The sequence below is a fragment of the Coregonus lavaretus genome (assembly GCF_964263955.1).
Source record: "Coregonus lavaretus genome assembly, chromosome: 25".
Classification (NCBI taxonomy): domain Eukaryota; kingdom Metazoa; phylum Chordata; class Actinopteri; order Salmoniformes; family Salmonidae; genus Coregonus; species Coregonus lavaretus.
In genome coordinates, this window is record NC_140012.1 from 32899271 (window position 1) to 32919705 (window position 20435).

At 41.3% G+C, this 20435-nt stretch overlaps 1 protein-coding gene across 1 annotated transcript in view; it reads right to left on the minus strand.

Moving 5' to 3' along the window:
- Positions 1-19952, minus strand: part of LOC311100891 (integrin alpha-9-like) — a 46045-nt gene extending 26093 nt beyond the window's left edge. Inside the window, exons 1-4 of the mRNA XM_084141882.1 lie at positions 19550-19952; positions 18137-18264; positions 14373-14479; positions 753-876 (exon numbers count right to left, since the gene is read on the minus strand). Coding sequence (XP_083998008.1) covers positions 753-876; positions 14373-14479; positions 18137-18264; positions 19550-19737 — 547 coding nt within the window. The 5' untranslated portion in view covers positions 19738-19952. The remainder of the gene's footprint in view (positions 1-752; positions 877-14372; positions 14480-18136; positions 18265-19549) is intronic.
- Between the last annotated feature and the right edge of the window lie 483 nt (positions 19953-20435).

Sequence of the window (20435 nt, forward strand, 5' to 3'; positions counted from 1 at the left end):
GAGAGAGAGAGAGAGAGAGAGAGAGAGAGAGAGAGAGAACTTCAAGGCTCTAAGAGTGCCAGCTAGCCTTTAAAGCCAGGATATCAGTCAGTGATCTGGAGTGTGTGCAGTAAGTCTATAACTCATTGTGAGAGCCGGAGAGAACGTATGCCATAATAAACTACCTGCACTGTCTAACCCAGGGCAGAGGGTATACACAGCTTAAACACACACACACACTGCTTAAACACACAAGCCCACTCCCCCTCATCCTCCTTATAAACTCAGTAAACTTTGGTAAAGTCTCTGTGTCTGTCTCTGTCTGTAAGTTGTGTACAGTGTGAGTCAATTTGGCTGATGGAAGAATTCCATTTAAATTAATGCGCAGTAACCATGACCTTACTGTCTGTCTGTAGAATGAAGGCATCCATGTATGCATAGTTTACCAGGAAGGAACTATCTCTACATTATTTGATCTAATCCTGATATCATGAAGTGGATCTAAAGCAGTGTTTCTCAACATGGGGTGCTATTACCCATCGGAGTAACTGGCCTATAAGCAGGGGGTACTTTGGAAGACTCATGAGAAAATAGACGAGCAGTCGTTCATGAGGGGGTACTTCAGGCAGAGCAAAATCTAATTAGGGGTACAGTAACCCAAAAAGATTGAGAACCATTGAGGACATTCCTGTACCTTCGTACCAAGGGATTAGTGCTCGGGTCTGGTCCTGTACAGTTGGTGTGTGTGTGTGCGCGTGTTTGTACTTCTGTACCTTCATAGCAGGGGATGAGTGCTTGGGTCCGGCCCTGTAGCGTAGGAGGGATGATGGAACAGTAACCATGGGGAAGGATGTGCTCAGAGTCATAGTAGACGTTCTTCCAACGGTGGGCACAGGCCTGCATCAAACACATGATGAAAGGTTCAGTCAGAACAGAGAGACAGACACACAGACACTAACAGACAGAGAGACATGGCATCTCACTCAGGTATGACTGGATCTGCTGGCCTCCTCTGAGAGATAACTGAGAGAACGGACAGACAGACAGAAACAACAGATAGAAGCACATGCGCACACACACACACGCATGCACAAACACACCCACCCCATCCCACCCCCACACACATTAACCAATATTGCGCATTCACAAACACTTGCAGCGACATAATAAGTGTATTCTCCATTCTACCATCCGGATTACTTCACTCAATGTACGCAATAGTTCTTCCGTAACTCGATATCCACAAAGCAGAAGACAAGACCGACTCTGTATTATGAGAGCTGGAGTCAGTGTGTCTGCGTCCCGAATAGCAGCCCTATGGGCCCTGGTCAAAAATAATGCACTATATAGGGAATAGTGGGCCATTTGGGATGCAGCCACTGTCTCTGTGGCTGCCAAATTAACTGTTCTCAGAGAAGAAGGGGGATGAAAGCAAAGCCAACTTTGACCATAACGGCCCTGGTCTCATTGGTCTGTGGTGTGAATATCTGAACATCAGCTTAAGAACAATCCCTGCTTCCAAAACATACATTTTATATGCGGTGGGACGAGATGCTAACTCCTAGTTAGACCTAACTCATAACATCTTCATGTTAACATTTCAGTTGCTTCCCAGGTCTCTTTTCACACTATTGAACCAAACTGTGCTGACTCTTATTTTCTGGCCAGCACCGTTCCTGCAACTATGGTGGATATGTAACCAGGCCAGCTAAGTGCAGCTTGGTTCAGGTCAGCTAAAGAACATCTTGAAAAAGAAAGGGAGAGCCGCACACTCTAGCTCAGATGCAATAATGTAATAACCAACGTTTCAACAGACAAGCTGTCTTCATCAGGGTATAATGACAAACACTGCGGGTCACTAGTTTATATAGTTTGAAAAGACACACACAGGTGTCTGTAATCATGGCCGGCTGTGGCTTGATTTCATTGGTCGATTTACAGATATAAATAGAACATATAAAAAAGCATGAATGGATAACATATGATCATAGATACGATTTGGCTACATAGGCCTACAAACATTATTTACAATGGATAGTAAAAACACAATCCCAAGAATGGCTTTAGATCAAACTCTACATTGAGACCGAAGGGAGCAAGGGTCTTTAAATTAAAGATCCAGGCAGCCTCTTGTTTAAACATCCCCTGCTTCCAAAATAAAGAACATCCCCTGTCTCCAAAATAGCAATTTTATATGTGGTGGGATATAAATTAACTCAACATAAGATGTTAATAATAACCTCTGAATTCCTATCATTTCTCTTAACATGTTCATAGTAACACCCTGAGCTCCTTTCTAGTAGCCTACTCGTTTCACACTATTGTGCTGGCCCGAGCCAAACTTTACAAGCACAGGAGGATTTCTTCTTTTCACATGTCCTTTTCAGCATGCTTCCAGCAACTGCGGTGGATGCATAACCACTAGGGATGTAACTATTCACAGATATGCATCTGTCCCTGTGCGTTGGTCAGCAGGACCCCAAATGTTGCATGCATCGGTCAGAAATCAATTCAAATTGACGGTTCACTAAAATGTTTTGCTCAAATTACTTTCTTTCTACCTTCTGAAAATACCTCTCATCTTTTGTGACAACTGCATCCTATCCTTCAGTGTCTAACTAAGCATGTAATTATGTTGACAGTCATTGATTTACAAGGCATTTTGAATGCCGAACAACCCCAGGCAATATCAGCAGCCTAGTCAAACTGCGTGCTGTGCGCAGATTCGCGCTGACCAACGAGACCGGCTATTCCTGATCTGGCACATCTATCTGCCCATCACCTTCAGCATTCAAATGTTTGTAAAATGGCTTGCGCAATATTAGGCATATTAGTTGAGTTACAACCCATGTAATTTGCTAGTTTATTTTATGAAATGTGCTGTTGAAAATTGTGTTTTACCAGAATAAAAGTAGCCTAAGTTATCGCTGTAGACACAACTCATCTGGCTATAGGTAGGCTACACGCTGATCGGGGATTACATTAGATTTAATTTTGATTGTTCAGGTTCACCATCAGCAATAGTTTGGTAGTTTTGCTTGAATCAATAAGTAGGCCTATACAGTATATAGTCCCTTTTAGACATACAGGGTAAAGTTGAAAAAATCATAACGATGACAGCAATAATTTTTTAAAGATAAATATTGATACATTACTATCTCTAACACTTTTAATCTGCAAAGATTACAAATTCATTAGTGGCTGATGGTGATTCCAGATCAAAAGTGTGGGGGTGGGGTGGGGGACAAAAAGCAAACTAACTGATAGTGGGTGGTAGATGCCCAGAATCGTTTCAAACTAAAATGTACCGTTCCTGTATGATATCGGAGCCCATGTATCTAGATACGTATTGAATTGTCTTGAAAGGGAAAGATGCACATCTCTAATAACCTGGCCAGCTCTGTACAGCTTGGTTTGGCTCAGTTCAGTAGTGTGAAAAGCCCTTAACCAGTTCTATATATGCCATTTAGCAGACGCTTTTATCCGAAGCGACTTACAGTCATGCGTGAATACATTTTAAGTATGGGTGGACACGGGAATCGAACCCACTATCCTGGTGTTGCAAGCACAATGCTCTACCAACACAATGCTCTACCATGCTCTACCAACTGAGCTACAGTGTTCTCTACACTGCTCCTCAACTGAGTTCCTAAAAGTTCTTTACACTAGGCTTGGGCGGTACCAGATTGTCATACCTTCATACCGACCTTGTGCCATCCCAGGATATTCGGTAATAAATTCTTATTTACAATGACGGCCTACACCGGCCAAACCCGGACGACAATTGTGCGCCGCCCTATGGGACTCCCAATCACGGCCGGTTGTGATACAGCCTGGAATCGAACCAGGGTGACGCCTCAAGCACTGAGATGCAGTGCCTTAGACCGCTGCGCCACTCGGGAGCCCGAGCAATGCTAACAAATACATGTACTATCCCATAGCGAATGCTAACTAAATGTTAACGAGCGCATTGCGAAAATTTTATACAGTCTTTGACCTAAACTGTTGGGTTTTATTTTTCTCATAATTGGATCTGTATGTGATGAATAGCTTGGAAGGAATGCATTAATGAGGAGCACTGTACTGATATGGATTGTTTCACATAACAGGCTGTTATTCATGTGGGGAACGTTAGGGGTAGGACAGATAAGACTTGTATTTCTTACAGATACGAACACTCTCTCTTTGTAGTCTGTGAAACTGTCCTTGAACATGGAGTACAGTGGAATGGTGTCTTTTCGGTGCTGACTCCGCAGGTTATTATCATAGCAACTATGCCTGGCAACAAATGGAGTGCCGAGGAGTTGGGACCAACCCCTGCGCCAACGGATTGGCTGAATGGAGTCTGGACCACACTCAGTCCTTTGCTCTGGTTGGCCAACAGAAGAGGTAGAGGCTTTCTGTCAGAGTATTTGAAGAAGAACTTAGAACAATGGATCAGTTCTCAGAGTGCCCTGCATGGTATCTCAGCGGACCCGTATATACGAACCTTCATACTTATCATACATACATTTTGCATATAATAAATTAAGCTTGGATTGAAGATCTCTTGATTCTTATTCCAATACCAGATTTGAATTACGCAATTTCTAACAAAACTATTTGCAGGACAGACATCCCAGCTCATAAAGTTATACAAGTGACTCAAAAATGCTACAAGCAGTTAGACAGCAAGGCTCTTGATCCAGGAGGGGATTCTCTGCTGTTACCAAGCGAAAGCTTGATTTCGCAAGACTCTAACCACTTAGCTAGATAGCACATTTTAGACAGTTAACTTAATAGTTATAAGATATCTAGCTGGCAAAATGTAGTTGTGAATTCCATACTTTAACTAGATCACCTGGCGCATGCTGCACAACAGTGAGTGACTCACAAGGTTCCGGTCTCTTGTCGTTGTGTGCTTGTAAACAAACACCACGTGACGGGGGTCTACTGGTAAGCTTCATAATGAATAATTATGTGACAGGTGAAATGAAGAATGCAATCTTCTTTATCTCCTAACGTATTGCACAACTTGACCGCAGGTATTTACTTAAAAAGTAGCTACAAATATTCACATTTATTAAAATACTTCAAAGAAAAAAATATATACGGTATTGACGGTATTGAAAAACCATCCCGTGGCTAATTCTCGTATACCCCAACTCACAGACGTAAATAGATAAGCACTGTAAATCATAGTAACCTTTTTTTTAAAGAAGTGACCTCAATTTCAAGTTCATGTTCAAAACGTTATAGTGCTGTTTCTGTTATGTTAGTGTGAGTCTGGATAGGGAGTAAAGCATTGAAATTCCTTCTGTCCCAGAAAGTTGTTTTCTTCATTAATATTGAGTGTTGAAAGTGTTCCTCTAAATAATCCCTTAGCCTCTTGCATTTTGGATAAACATTCCAGAACTATCTCGATCTCTTTGTGTGTGTGTGTATATGTGTGTAAGGTTTGGTTTTACTATCCTTGTGGGGACCAGAAGTTCTCACAAGGATAGTAAAACAAAGAAAATGTGCCGGTCCCTACAAGAAAAAAGGCTATTTTAGGCTTAGGGGTTAAGTTTAGGGTTAGGGTTACAATTAGGGTTAGGGGTTAAGGTTAGGTTAAGGGTTAGGGATTAGGGAAAATAGGATTTTCAATGGGAATAAATGTTTTGGTCCCCACAAGGATAGCAAAACAAACGTGTGTGTGTGTGTTTTAAGTTAACCCATAAGAGTCTAAGCCCCTTCTAAGACAGGGCTTACCAACATATTCAAATAATGATTGACATATTTTCATTAAAACCATTATTTTGATTAATTTATTAATACTATTTCATCCTTCCACAAGATATAGTCCCGACACAAATCTAGTGTTGCTACCCAAGCCGGCTGGTCGATGTTCAATCGGTTCGGTTGCTAGAGATGCGACCAAGTCGTTCAGTCTTTTTGTTCTGCATCTATGGACGCGACCCAGTCGTTCGTTCTAAATGTTCTATTGCCATACTGGCTGGCAACGTTCTCATCCCTTGCTTGCTAGCTAGCCAACTATGGCTAACTTACAGTCACATCAAACAGTGCAGCCAGAATAACAACAAAGTAGCTTCATTTGCATTTGTTTAAGCTATTTTCTAGTGACATATATTTGGATACATCCATAACAATGAGCTAATGATGCACAATTTCACTTGGCATTGAAAATGTGCTCTCTAGTAAGGACACTGTTGTTCAGAGGAGCTAGCTAAAAACACAGCTAACACAATCACTTCAAACTGAAGTTGTAAAGACTGAAAACTAGCTGCACTTCGTTTCGTTTGACCTGTTTTCTATTGATATTAATTTGTATATATCCATACAATATTCTGATTCATGATTTCGACTGGCTGAGAAAAGCTGCCTGTCTGTCTCATCCCAACACGTTCATTACTATGTGACAGCTGGAGATCAAATTTGAATATTGAAACAATGTTGCAAATGTCGGAGAGACAAACAGCAAGGTTTATACAAATCTTTGCTGTTGAAAACTAAATGTTAGTCTAAAAGAAATGTGAGATAATGTTTAGATGCTTTTTATAGTGGAGATCAAGTTTATAAATTGCCTTGCTGGGCTGATGAGACAGTGGATTGCGCAGTCAGACGGAACAGAGTAAATAGGCATCTTAACGTCATAGATTTAGCCAGTGGTAACTTGTGGAATAGACACTGGCTGGAATGCAGTTTTAACCAATCAGCATTCAGGATTAGACTCACCCGTTGTATAATAAGCTATATGGACTGTTTTAAGAAGGTCATACCAAGGATCATTCAGCTATTTGATATTGAATTTTAAGACCCTTATAATATCAAAAAATATTATTTAAAAAATATATATATTTGGCCATACTACTATTAGCCCATACAAACACATTGAATAACAGATTCACTACATGGAACAACAGATAGTCCCCCCAAAAAATCAAAAGGAAGTTTGTTCTGAAGTGTCTGTCCTATATCTGAGAGATATAATAAATATCAGGAAACATCTTTTTAATTTTATTTTTACATGTATTTAACCCCTTATTATTGGCACTAATAAATCTCCATATATACTTCCATAATATTTTTCAACTGGTACTGGGGGACCTTCAGAGAAGTCTTGTGAGGCCTGTGGGCATCCTAGAGCAAAACAACATGTCCGTGTTCGTGAAAGTCTCACCTTTCCACAGAGGGGTCATATTAGTTTGTAGCCCAAACCGTTCGGACACTACAGATTTTGTGAGAAGACCGATTTTTGGGATGTCTCATGGTCTGACAAACACCGCTCTAGCTCTGTCACCTTTCACCTCAGATGCGGAAGTGTGACATAGGCGGATGCGGTGGATTGAGACGCAACAAATGCAAAACAGATATCTCTAGCTTAAACTGACAGATTTCTATGGGGAGTTTTGTATTATGCTAATTCGATTTCCGCAGGGGCGCGGACATCGACCTTAGGGGTTTTTAATAGGAAACTATGGCAGCAGCCTCCAAGCTTCTTTGCACAAATGGTGCCACAGAAATGTGGTCAGAATTTAGATTACATTACAAATGACAACCTGTTCCCTAGATAGTGCACTACTTTGATCAAAGTGGTCCTCTGTAGCTCAGCTGGTAGAGCACGGCGCTTGTAACGCTAAGGTAGTGGGTTCGATCCCCGGGACCACCCATACACAAAAAAATAAAATGTATGCATGCATGACTGTAAGTCGCTTTCGATAAAAGCGTCTGCTAAATGGCATATTATATATATATATTATTATATTATAAAGTACTTCTGGTCAAAAGTAGTGCACTATCTATCTAGGGAATACATCCCCCTGTAGCTCAGTTGGTAGAGCATGGCGCTTGCAAAGCCAGGGTTGTGGATTTGTTTCCCACGGGGGGCCAGTATGAAAATGTATGCACTCACTAACTGTAAGTCGCTCTGGATAAGAGCGTCTGCTAAATGACTAAAATGTAAAATGAATAGGGTGTCATTTGGGATGCAGTCTTAGACAGTGGTGCAAAGTACTTAAGTAAAAATACTTTAAAGTACTACTTAAGTCGTTTTTTGGGGGTATCTGTACTTTACTATTTATATTTTTGACTACTTTTACTTAAATACATTCCTTAAGAAAATATTGTACTTTTTACTCCATACATTTTCATTGACTCCCAAAAGTACTCGTTACATTTTGAATGCTTAGCAGGACAGGAAAATGGTCCAATTCACGCACTTACAGTGGGGGAAAAAAGTATTTAGTCAGCCACCAATTGTGCAAGTTCTCCCACTTAAAAAGATGAGAGAGGCCTGTAATTTTCATCATAGGTACACGTCAACTATGATAGACAAAATGAGAAAAGAAAATCCAGAAAATCACATTGTAGGATTTTTAATGAATTTATTTGCAAATTATGGTGGAAAATAAGTATTTGGTCAATAACAAAAGTTTCTCAATACTTTGTTATATACCCTTTGTTGGCAATGACACAGGTCAAACGTTTTCTGTATGTCTTCACAAGGTTTTCACACACTGTTGCTGGTATTTTGGCCCATTCCTCCATGCAGATCTCCTCTAGAGCAGTGATGTTTTGGGGCTGTCGCTGGGCAACACGGACTTTCAACTCCCTCCAAAGATTTTCTATGGGGTTGAGATCTGGAGACTGGGTTGGCCACTCCAGGACCTTGAAATGCTTCTTACGAAGCCACTCCTTCGTTGCCTGGGCGGTGTGTTTGGGATCATTGTCATGCTGAAAGACCCAGCCACGTTTCATCTTCAATGCCCTTGCTGATGGAAGGAGGTTTTCACTCAAAATCTCACGATACATGGCCCCATTCATTCTTTCCTTTACACGGATCAGTCGTCCTGGTGCCTTTGCAGAAAAACAGCCCCAAAGCATGATGTTTCCACCCCCATGCTTCACAGTAGGTATGGTGTTCTTTGGATGCAACTCAGCATTCTTTGTCCTCCAAACACGACGAGTTGAGTTTTTACCAAAATGTTCTATTTTGGTTTCATCTGACCATATGACATTCTCCCAATCCTCTTCTGGATCATCCAAATGCACTCTAGCAAACTTCAGACAGGCCTGGACATGTACTGGCTTAAGCAGGGGGACACGTCTGGCACTGCAGGATTTGAGTCCCTGGCGGCGTAGTGTGTTACTGATGGTAGGCTTTGTTACTTTGGTCCCAGCTCTCTGCAGGTCATTCACTAGGTCCACCCGTGTGGTTCTGGGATTTTTGCTCACCGTTCTTGTGATCATTTTGACCCCACAGGGTGAGATCTTGCGTGGAGCCTCAGATCGAGGTAGATTATCAGTGGTCTTGTATGTCTTCCATTTCCTAATAATTGCTCCCACAGTTGATTTCTTCAAACCAAGCTGCTTACCTATTGCAGATTCAGTCTTCCCAGCCTGGTGCAGGTCTACAATTTTGTTTCTGGTGTCCTTTGACAGCTCTTTGGTCTTGGCCATAGTGGAGTTTGGAGTGTGACTGTTTGAGGTTGTGGAAAGATGTATTTTATACTGATAAGTTCAAACAGGTGCCATTAATACAGGTAACAAGTGGAGGACAGAGGAGCCTCTTAAAGAAGAAGTTACAGGTCTGTGAGAGCCAGAAATCTTGCTTGTTTGTAGGTGACCAAATACTTATTTTCCACCATAATTTGCAAATAAATTCATTAAAAATCCTACAATGTGATTTTCTGGAGAAAAAAAATCTCAATTTGTCTGTCATAGTTGACGTGTACCTATGATGAAAATTACAGGCCTCTCTCATCTTTTTAAGTGGGAGAACTTGCACAATTGGTGGCTGACTAAATACTTTTTTCCCCCACTGTATCAACAGAACATCCCTGGTCATCCCTACTGCATCTGATCTGGCGTACTCACTAAACACACATGCTTAGTTTGTAAATTATGTCTGAGTGTTGGTGTGCCCCTGGCTATCTGTAAATAAATAAAAAAATCTAAAATTGTGCCGTCTGGTTTGCTTAATATAAGGAATTTGAAATGATTTATACTTTTACTTTTGATACTTAAGTATATTTTAGCAATTACATTTACTTTTGATACTTAATAATATTTTAAACCATATCCTTTCACTTTACTAAAGTAGAATTTTACTGGGTGACTTTTACTTGAGTCATTTTCTGTTAAGGTATCTTTACTTTTACTCAAGTATGACAATTGGGTACTTTTTCCACCACTGGTCTTAGAACCCAGTGGGGATAGTGGTCAGGGTTCCTTTGGGTGCTCATGGGGAGAGTTATATTCTCAACGGTTTTCCACATGCACACATTCACACACACACAGACACAAAGTTCAGCTCTTTTTCCCCATCATACTGGAGGATAACTCCAGTCCACATTGTTACACAGCCTATTGAAGCGGGTAGAAGAGTTGTGCAGCAGATTGTGGGCACAGAGAGAGAGAGCATCAGATGACTGTCTAGCAGAAGTATGGCTGTGTTGGAAAAAACGTGTTTCAGAGCAGAGCAGTCTGGCCTACAACACTAGCAGTACTACTGGTGCTCCAACAAGCTTGCTACTAAATCATATTCAGTACTACAACACAAACAGGCCTGACTCACTGTACCAGTATATTATAAACAAGTAATAAACTAGTAAGACCATAATGTTAATGTTTTGTTTCTCTGCCAGAATCAGAGACCAAATATGGAACTGTTCCATTGTCACACATGTTGCTGTCCAGTCTGAGAGCTGATTGGTTTAGACTTTCAGTTAAACACAGCTGATTGGTTAAACTTTAGGCTTTCCTTCAGCAACACACGGTTGAAATAACTGTACTTCAGGGGCTGTATGTATCTCAGAGTAGGAGTGCTGATCTAGGATCAAGTACCCCCTGTCAATGTAATCTTATTCATTGTGATCTAAAAGACAAAACTGATCCTAGATCAGCACTCCTACTATGAGACGCTTGATACATACAGCACAGAGCGACATCTGCCAAGAAGCCGGTGCTCTCCTCTTGCAGAGAAACGTGAGTCCACATGAAAAACAAATGTTATCAACCTGCTCCCCTCAGAATGGATAGTAGTTTGATCCTGAGATATGTCTATACACAGCGTACCTCTACAGGGGCCCATGAACACGTGGCTCTGGAACTTCACTATCATTCTGTTATTACCAAACCTGCTGGGGAGTTTAAAACAACTACTTGGACAATCTGCCACTTGATTTGCTGTAAAAGTTAAGGCCAGGCACCAAACCTTCATATGGTAATTTTTTACCCTTAATCATATCACAATCAACTTTTACCAGTTGAATGTAGACACAAATGAAATACTTTTTTGTATAATTGTATTTTTGAAATGTGTTATTAAAATATGCAAATGATATATGTCATTAAATATTTCATATTTGCATATCACACAAATCAGCCGAAATATTTTTGTTTAATTTCGCTAAGACACTCCAGGACCAGACTTTTGGATAAATACTTTTCTTCATCTTTCTATCTCTTTTGGCGCATTTCTTCAAAGATACTTTTATCTAGAATAAAACATTTACAAAATATCAATAACTCCCTCCGGGCAAGTCTGGAGAATATATCTAAGGATAGCCACACAACATTTGGTGAATGCAGATGCTTCTGAAGCTGAGAAAAATGTGTTGGCATGTTGGAAGAATCAGACTTTCGGGAAATGGCAGTTAAAGACAAGTACACTGAATTTAGACTACAACAAATGCCTATTTAGTCCCAATCACCATCCCTTCAAAGTAAGTTACTAAATATAGTCCAGTTTGTAACACGGTATGAAATGGGCTTTTAAATGATGTGTAATTTAATGAGCTTTGAAAATATTTATGTATGTCCCTTTTAGTGATTACATTTTACATTTTAGTCATTTAGCAGACGCTCTTATCCAGAGCGACTTACAGTTAGTGAATACATATTTTTTTATACTGGCCCCCCGTGGGAATTGAACCCACAACCCTGGCGTTGCAAACGCCATGCTCTATCAACTGAGCTACATCCCTGCTGGCCATTCCCTCCCCTACCCTGGACGACGCTGGGCCAATTGTGCGCCGCCCATGAGTCTCCCGGTCGCGGCCGGCTGCGACAGAGCCTGGATTCGAACCAGGATCTCTAGTGGCACAGTTAGCACTGCGATGCAGTGCCTTAGACCAAAAGTCATAACATTTTTGATGACAGTAGTATGATAAACTAAAGAAAATCTAAATGTTCATAAAGTTTTTGACATTTGTATGTTTACTTTTTGAAAATATTTATATTAATGGACCAAAATACCAACAAATCTCAAAATTAATGTCAAAAATGTCATTTCAGCCTGTGGTGCCTGGCCTTAACTAACATTTTGGTATCACTTAATTTCAAATATATATATATATATATATATATATATATATATATATATATATATATATATATATATATATATATATATATATATATATATATATATTACCTTTATTTAACTAGGCAAGTCAGTTAAGAACAAATTCTTATTTACAATGACGGCCTAATTTGATGAGTCCTTTTTTTTTCTCAAAGGGATAAGGTCTTAAGAAAACAGCCATCACCTACAAACAACTATAATACTGGTGCATCAAAGCTGGGACCAAGAGACTGAAAAACGGCCATCACTAGCACAGAGAGGCTGCTGCCTACATACAGACTTGAAAATCACTGGCCACTTTAATAAATGGAACACTAGGTCACTTTAATAATGCAATTTTAATAATGTTTATATATCTTGCATTACCCATCTCATATGTATATACTGTATTTTATACTATCTTAATAATGTTTACATATCTTGCATTACCCATCTCATATGTATATAGTGTATTCTATACTATCAATTGCATCTTAGCCTATGCCACTCTGATAATGACATTTCTCAACCATATATTTATATATTCTTATTCCATTCCTTTACTTAGATTTGTGTGTATTAGGTTTTTGTTGTGGAACTGTTAGATATTACTTGCTAGATATTGCTGAACTGTCGGGACTAGAAGCACAAGCATTTCGCTACACACGCAATAACATCTGCTAACCATGTGTATGTGACCAATAAATTTGATTTGAATACATTACCCAAGACAAACCACTCCTAAATCTCTTTATCTGTTATCATTCACGCATAATAACCATTGGAAGGGGTTTGAACATCATGCAAATATAATCCCTCCGCAATGATCAGATAATGGAAGCATTGAAATGGAGAATGACCATAGCAAAAAACATACAGTAGGTTTGAACACAAATTCTCAAGATTCCTCCAACTCCCATGAGGTGGGAAGCCTATCAACAAGTGTGTCAACACATTGACACCTGCCAGAGGTGTTTACAGACTGTCTCTACACAAGGCCAAGAGAGGCTACAAGTGTCCTTCTACTCTGTCTATTTCTCTACATGGGTTTATAGCCCTTACAAGTGTCCTTCGGCCCACTACGGACAACTCCAGCCTGCCTCCAAACCGTCCAGCCAGTCTCATGGCCATGGAATGTCCCCCAGGGCCATAGACAGGCTTCAGGGCCAAAGAGAGAGGCTTGGTCCTTTCATCGCCCACTGCAGGGTGCAGGAGTTAACACTTCATGAAAGTAAGGTTAGGAGACCACCACCGTGGAGGGGCCAGGGACTGAAGCCTAAACAAACCCAGCCAGCTGCCCTCTGATCTGGGAGTAAAGCGCCAAAAAGAGACCCTGGAGTAAAGACCCACGGCCACGCTAGCACTTCAGAGATTAGTACTGCAAATAGTTGGTCTGTTGATTGCTTTAAGATTACATAGGTGTTTTTAACTTCAACTGCTAACAGAATGATAGCGGCATGCATGGTTCACAGCTATCTTCGACAATAACCATTACAAGAAAACATAGATTTTTACATGCACATCTCACGCACATGCACACACAGAAAGACAGACACACACACACACGCACAGCTGCACACAAACACACAGGCACACACATACAGAAACACACACAAACTCACAAATAAAACAAATAAACAAAGAAGGATTTTTTTTTGTATTTTCACAGTCGCTGTGTCGTATAAGTAAATTATTTGGAATTAAGTTGTGTCCACTTATCCAATTCAAAACAATCATGCTGCATTGCCAAAAACATGTGCCTCTACTTGAAAACCAAAGAATGGAATAAAACATGCATTTGCCTGTTAAGGAGCATTTTGATATTAGGAAAAGCTGGGGTTTAACTATGTGGTTCAAGGAAAGACATTTGTAACAATGATGGTGGTTTAAACCCGGCAGCTTTTGCAAGCATACATGGTTTGTGTTAAACAATTGCTGAAGTAACTGCGTACATCAATCCAATGCTTTCAAATCCATGACAGAGAGTGTACAAGTGCATACTTCGGTAGACACAGATGAAACAGATTAAAACAGATGATCAGGGTCGTACTGTGAACTTTGAACTCACCAGTATTTTTCCGTTGGATTTGTCCTGCCGGGCGAGGCTGACCCCCATCCACTCATCATCCCTGTCTCCCTGGCACGTCTTCCCACAAGACTCCCTGGGCTTGTTCCCTACAGGAGACAGACAGAAGACAGCAGTGTGTTAACAATGACTGTAATATTTAACAAAGACTCAACAGATAAAAGGGATGCCTAGAGACAAGTCTCTAATACAGTTCTAACAAACTAGTTCTAATGTTGATCTTTCATCTGTTTTGTTTTTGTAGATGTAGCTGACGTGGTTCGGTGAGCTATGCTCCGATGATGATTGACCTTGCTTGAGGTCTGAGGACTTGTGTTAGCTGCCCTGAGATAATGCCTTGGCTTTAGCTCATCAAGCTAACACAGTCTTATGGCATCCATACATCCTGGGTTCCACCCTGGTTCACTATTGAACAGTCTTCCAATTTGAGACTGCAGGAAAATGTCCCATGTCAAGTTCCTTGTAATGATCTGAATACCAGACAGCCTTTTTTTTTTTTTTTTAAATCAGTGTTGACACCAAACAAACAACTCTTGGGTCAACAGATATGGCCTAAATCCCAGACTGCAGCCCAGATTGTCGTGTGTGTGTGTGTGTGTGTGTGTGTGTGTGTGTGTATAGAGCTCTGGTTAAAAGTAATGCACTATGTAGGGAATAGGGTGCCATTTAGGACAGAATCACTGTAAGGTCATCCTACCCTGTTTAATAATTACAGAGTGTGTAGCAGAACTCTAGGCCAAAGGAGCTGCCCAGTTATTTCATGTTTGCTAACAGATACAAGTGGCTTGATGGTGCTGGGCTATATTTTGACTGGCTTCTAGGCCTCTATGTCCATTTGCTCTCTGTCTCAGCAACTTTAAGCAATTCATAAATGTTAATGAAAATCAAAAAGACCTAAGGAATGTCTGAGAAAGGAGTAAGACTGTGTCCCCTCCCAAATGGCACCCCTATTGCCTACGTAGTGCACTACATTTGACCAGGACCTAGGGTACCATTTGGGACGCAGACCAAGACATAAAAACATTAGTGCCATTAAGACATGACTGCAAGGAGTAAACAGCAGTAAGAAAGGAACACACTTTAACAAGAATGCACTTAACCGGGCAAATAAAGTAAATTAGGATCTGTTGGGTAAATTAGCAGACATAGACATCACAAGATGAATCCTGCAATCAAGGCACTGCTTTTACAGAGTCTGAATCTAACTTAACTTTAGAAAAAAGCAGTGGGCTGATCTCTCTCTCCTTTAGCAGCATGGGTGCCCTTAAAAGGTTCAGTTCCTCTGCCTCCTGTCTCAGATCACAGGCTGTGTCCCCAATTGCACCCTATGCCCTATATAGTGCACTTTTGACCAGGCCCCATAGGGCTTTGGTGTAAAGTAGTGCACTAGGCTATATAGGAAACAGGGTGCCATTTGTGATTCACACACAGATTTACTGGAGCATTCAGTGTAAATAAGAAAAGTTATAATTGACGCTATTTCCAGAGTTCAACGCTAATATTTTCTCTGAGGCACCCTAGGGCTGAACTCCCTCTGTCTGCCGTGATTCATGGTAGCTCTCTCTCTGTATGTGTGTGTGTGCCGTGTCTGTCTGTCGTATGGTGTGTGTGTGTTGTGTGGTGTGTGTGTGTTTCGTGTGGTGTGTCTGTCGTGTGGTGTGTGTGTGTCGTGTGTCTGTCGTGTCGTGTCGTGTGGTGTGTGTGTCGTGTGGTGTGTGTGAGAGAGAGAGACGGGGAGAAAGAATAGGAGCGATCAAGAGAGAGAGACAGGGAGGGAGAGAGACAGGGAGAGAGAGAGAGAGAGAAAGACAGAGAGAGAGAGAGAGAGAGAGAGAGAGAGAGAGAGAGAGAGAGAGAGAGAGAGAGAGAGAGAGAGAGAGAGAGAGAGAGAGAGAGAGAGAGAGAGAGAGAGAGAGAGAGAGAGAGCGAGCGTGAAGGGGGAGCGAGAGAAACAGAAACAGAGGGGGAGAGAGACCAGAGGGACAGAGGGGGAGAGAGACCAGAGGGACAGAGGGGGAGAAGGAGCACTGCAACAGGACCCCATGTCTTTTATTTATTTATTTATTTGTATTTAACCTTTATTTAACCAGGTAAGCCAGTTGAGAACAAGTTCTCATTTACAACTGCGACATGGCCAAGATAAAGCAAAGCAAAGCAGTGCGATAAAAACAACAACACAGAGTTACATATGGGGTAAAACAAAACATAAAGTCAAAAATACAACAGAAAATATATATATATATACAGCGTCTGGCCTGACGCTTCTTGGTGACAGAGAGGGGTAAGTGGGGGTTTCTATTAAACCAACATAAAGCTTCTCTCTCTTGTCCACAAGAATAGGAACTGCAGAAAACCTTCTGGCACAACCACTTGGAAAATATTAGCTAAAACATTAATCATACCTATCAAAATATTTCTGGACTTCTAGCACACTGAGAATTTTCTCTCTTTCTGGATGTCTTTATTATTTATAAGTAAAAGGACCAATGTTAAAGACTGTAGCTGTCTATTTGAAATACTCAGGTCTTGTGGTTAGTGTTGTCAGTTGTCCTGTCTGTGTATGGTCAGTTGTCCTGTCTGTATATGGTCAGGTGTCCTGTCTGTCTATGGTCAGTTGTCATGTCTGTCTATGGTCAGTTGTCCTGTCTGTCTATGGTCAGTTGTCCTGTCTGTCTATGGTCAGTTGTCCTGTCTGTCTATGGTCAGTTGTCCTGTCGGTCTATGGTCAGTTGTCCTGTCTGTCTATGGTCAGTTGTCCTGTCTGTCTATGGTCAGTTGTCCTGCCTGTCTATGGTCAGTTGTCCTGCCTGTGTATGGTCAGTTGTCCTGTCAGTCTATGGCCAGTTGTCCTGTCTGTCTATGGCCAGTTGTCCTGTCTGTCTACGGTCAGTTGTCCTGTCGGTCTACGGTCAGTTGTCCTGTCGGTCTATGGTCAGTTGTCCTGTCTGTCTACGGTCAGTTGTCCTGTCTGTCTATGGTCAGTTGGCATGTATGTCTATGGTCAGTTGTCCTGTCTGTCTATGGTCAGTTGTCCTGTCTGTGTATGGTCAGTTGTCCTGTCTGTGTATGGTCAGTTATCCTGTCTGTGTATGGTCAGTTGTCCTGTCTGTCTATGGTCAGTTGTCCTGTCTGTCTATGGTCAGTTGTCCTGTCTGTCTATAGTCAGCTGTCCTGTGTCTATGGTCAGTAGTTCTCTGTAGAAGGTTGTGATCCATGGGCCTCATTTATAAATATTGCGTAGAAACCATTCTAAAATACTACTTACGAACAGAATTTAGAATGTTCATACACATAGAAAATGTGTGATTTATCAAACAATCCTACGAGCGTCATACACACACCGGTAGGAGATAAACGTTGATACATACCAATTGTTCTCAACCTCAGTGCACGACCTTGGCTATTTGTATTTTGAAACGCCCCTAATTAATCAAATATGGTCAAAATCATCCCATTAAAGCCTGTGGGCAATATACACTGGGTGTTCAAAACATTAAGAACATCCTAATATTGAGTTGGGGTATGTCTGTGTGGTTGTTTCTTGTATGCACGGCCAGTAGCTCTGAGCTCTGAGCAGAGCCCTCTATACATAGAAGCCTCCAGTCTTGAGTCCTGGGGGTCTGGGGGTTATACTTAACAGAAGGCTCTGGTCCTAAGGGTCAATATAGTTTGTGGTTGGTCTGTGGTTATCCATATGGCTCTACTGTGGTCCCTGGTGACTGTGTGGTCTGTGGTTGAGTACTGACCTCTGCCTAGGTCCATCTCAGTGCAGCGTCTCTCTGGGTTGCTGTGGACACGGCACTTGAACACGGCTCCCGGGGTGTGAACCGAGCTGCTGTATGAAGAGTTTGCCTTGGGTGCCCCTACCAGCACCCTGTAGACAGAAACAAAACATAGTTTGTAAACAGTGTAAACGCAACACATCCTGTCACAGCAGTCAAGAAGAAGAACAACAACTACAAGAAGAAGGACTGCTGTAGTAGGACGAGTTGGCCTTGCGGGGCCCTATCAGCACCCTGTATACAGAAACAATGGGAGGGACATTGTGTGAACCACACAGTGTAAATTAGTAAACCAAATACATCCTGTCACACAGTCACGTGACGTTGTGAAGAAGAAGAGCAGGAGGAGGAGAAGAACACCTTGTATAAAGAGACTAAGGGTGGCTGTCACCCAGCATGAAGGATAATGTTGATAACACACATCCTCCCACTGGGCACACTGGTTGAATCAATGTTGTTTCCACATCATTTCAATTAAATTATGTCGAACCAACATGGAATAGAAGTTGAATTGACTTCTGTGCCCAGTGGGCTGTCACAGTAAAGTCACATGATGACATCTCATAATCGTCTTCATAAGGCCCACTCTAGAACAGAGTAATTCCCCCCATGTTCAAGACAAATATGGTAGCCGAGTTCCCAAAGTGAAATGATTTTGATGTGAAAATCTGCTTTCTAAGGTGAATTCTAAAATGTAACATGGGTGAGTTCCCGAGTGACTCCACCCCTGGGTATATAGGTCAGTCATGGCATCAGCAAACTGACTCATGACAATGAAGACAATGGTGGGAGTTGTGACCACTATGGGGACATGATCACTTCAGCTTTGGCTACATGCTGGAATCTTGGACAGGTCAGCTAGGCTGCTACAGGAAAAAATGTCAAAAATAAACCTAATTACATGCACATTCTTAAATACTGCACATCAATCAAACTGTTGACATAAGACAATCGACTGTTTTATGAAACAAGAGGAAGGCGTTTACGCGCAGCAGTAGACTATTGAGCAAACTTCATCCACACACTGTCAATTGAGTAAGTCTATTGTTTTAGAAAATGATATTTATTTACTTTGTAGGCTATAGCTCACATTAGGCTATTTTTTAAACAACTGCATGCAGGCTAGGCTATTCTTTCATCAAATGCATGCAGGCTAGGCTATTCTTTCAACAACTGCATGCAGGCGACGCAGCGCGCACAAATCTGAATGCCCCAAATACAATCCATAAGAATTGCGCAACAACCAAACTGTGCCATTCATGTCCAAGGGCGGATACATCAGTGCATGAACAGTCCCCATTGCAATAACAGTCACTATAAGATATATACTAGGCGTTATAGGCTATCAAGAGTAAACAGGTAGCCTATGAGACTTACCAGCGCGTATTGTCATGATAGTGCTCCAGAACAGAATATCCAAAGAAACTCGAGTCAGGTCCACCGAACACAATAGGATGTTCTAAGTCAATGTTGTAGGAGTGAACTACAGAAACAGACAAATACACGTAGAGCACATCCAAAAGGCTCCTCTTCTGATTCAGAAAATGGGCCATCCTTTTGCGCATCCTTGAGAGGAACAACACTATGAAAAAAGTATCTAAAAACAAAACGTCAAGGTTTCAGTGCTACAGAAAAAGTTACAAAAACTAACAGTTCAACTAGTTTCTGAAGTCTAGCACTTCGAGCATGGAAAAATGACTGGGGTAGGGGCTCGAGAATATAGAATACCGGTCCGGTGAAAAGTAACGGTCTGGTCAGCTGCTCTCCATACTGTGAATCTGAGGAACTGGAGTCTCCAGCTCCGAGATGGTCGCGGCAGTGATAAGTGCGGTCATGGTGAAACGCGAATGGGTTCGGGGCCAGAGGATCACATTTCACAAAAAACCGCCTCGCGCTTCCAACGTTTACGAACGATGCTGCCCTCTGCCGTTCTGTATGTGGACAAATCAAGGACCAAATCAAATGACCTGTTTTTGACCAATTCAATTGTATATTGGCTGATGTTTGTGTATCATGTTGTCTTCATCACTTGTGCACATGTTTTGGAAACGCTTCCTTGCTTAAGAGAAGTGGCTTGCTTGCAAATTAAAATATCGGCAATAAAATACTAAGTAGACCTTCATTTTTGGTTTACTTAACAAGGACCTGGTTCCATAAGTTAAATTAAATGTATGTTACAACAGATTACTGCCATTCTGGCTGCCAAAGTAATCACAGAGTAGTACTGTATAAAGGCAACTTTAAATCTTGGCAGTTTCTAATA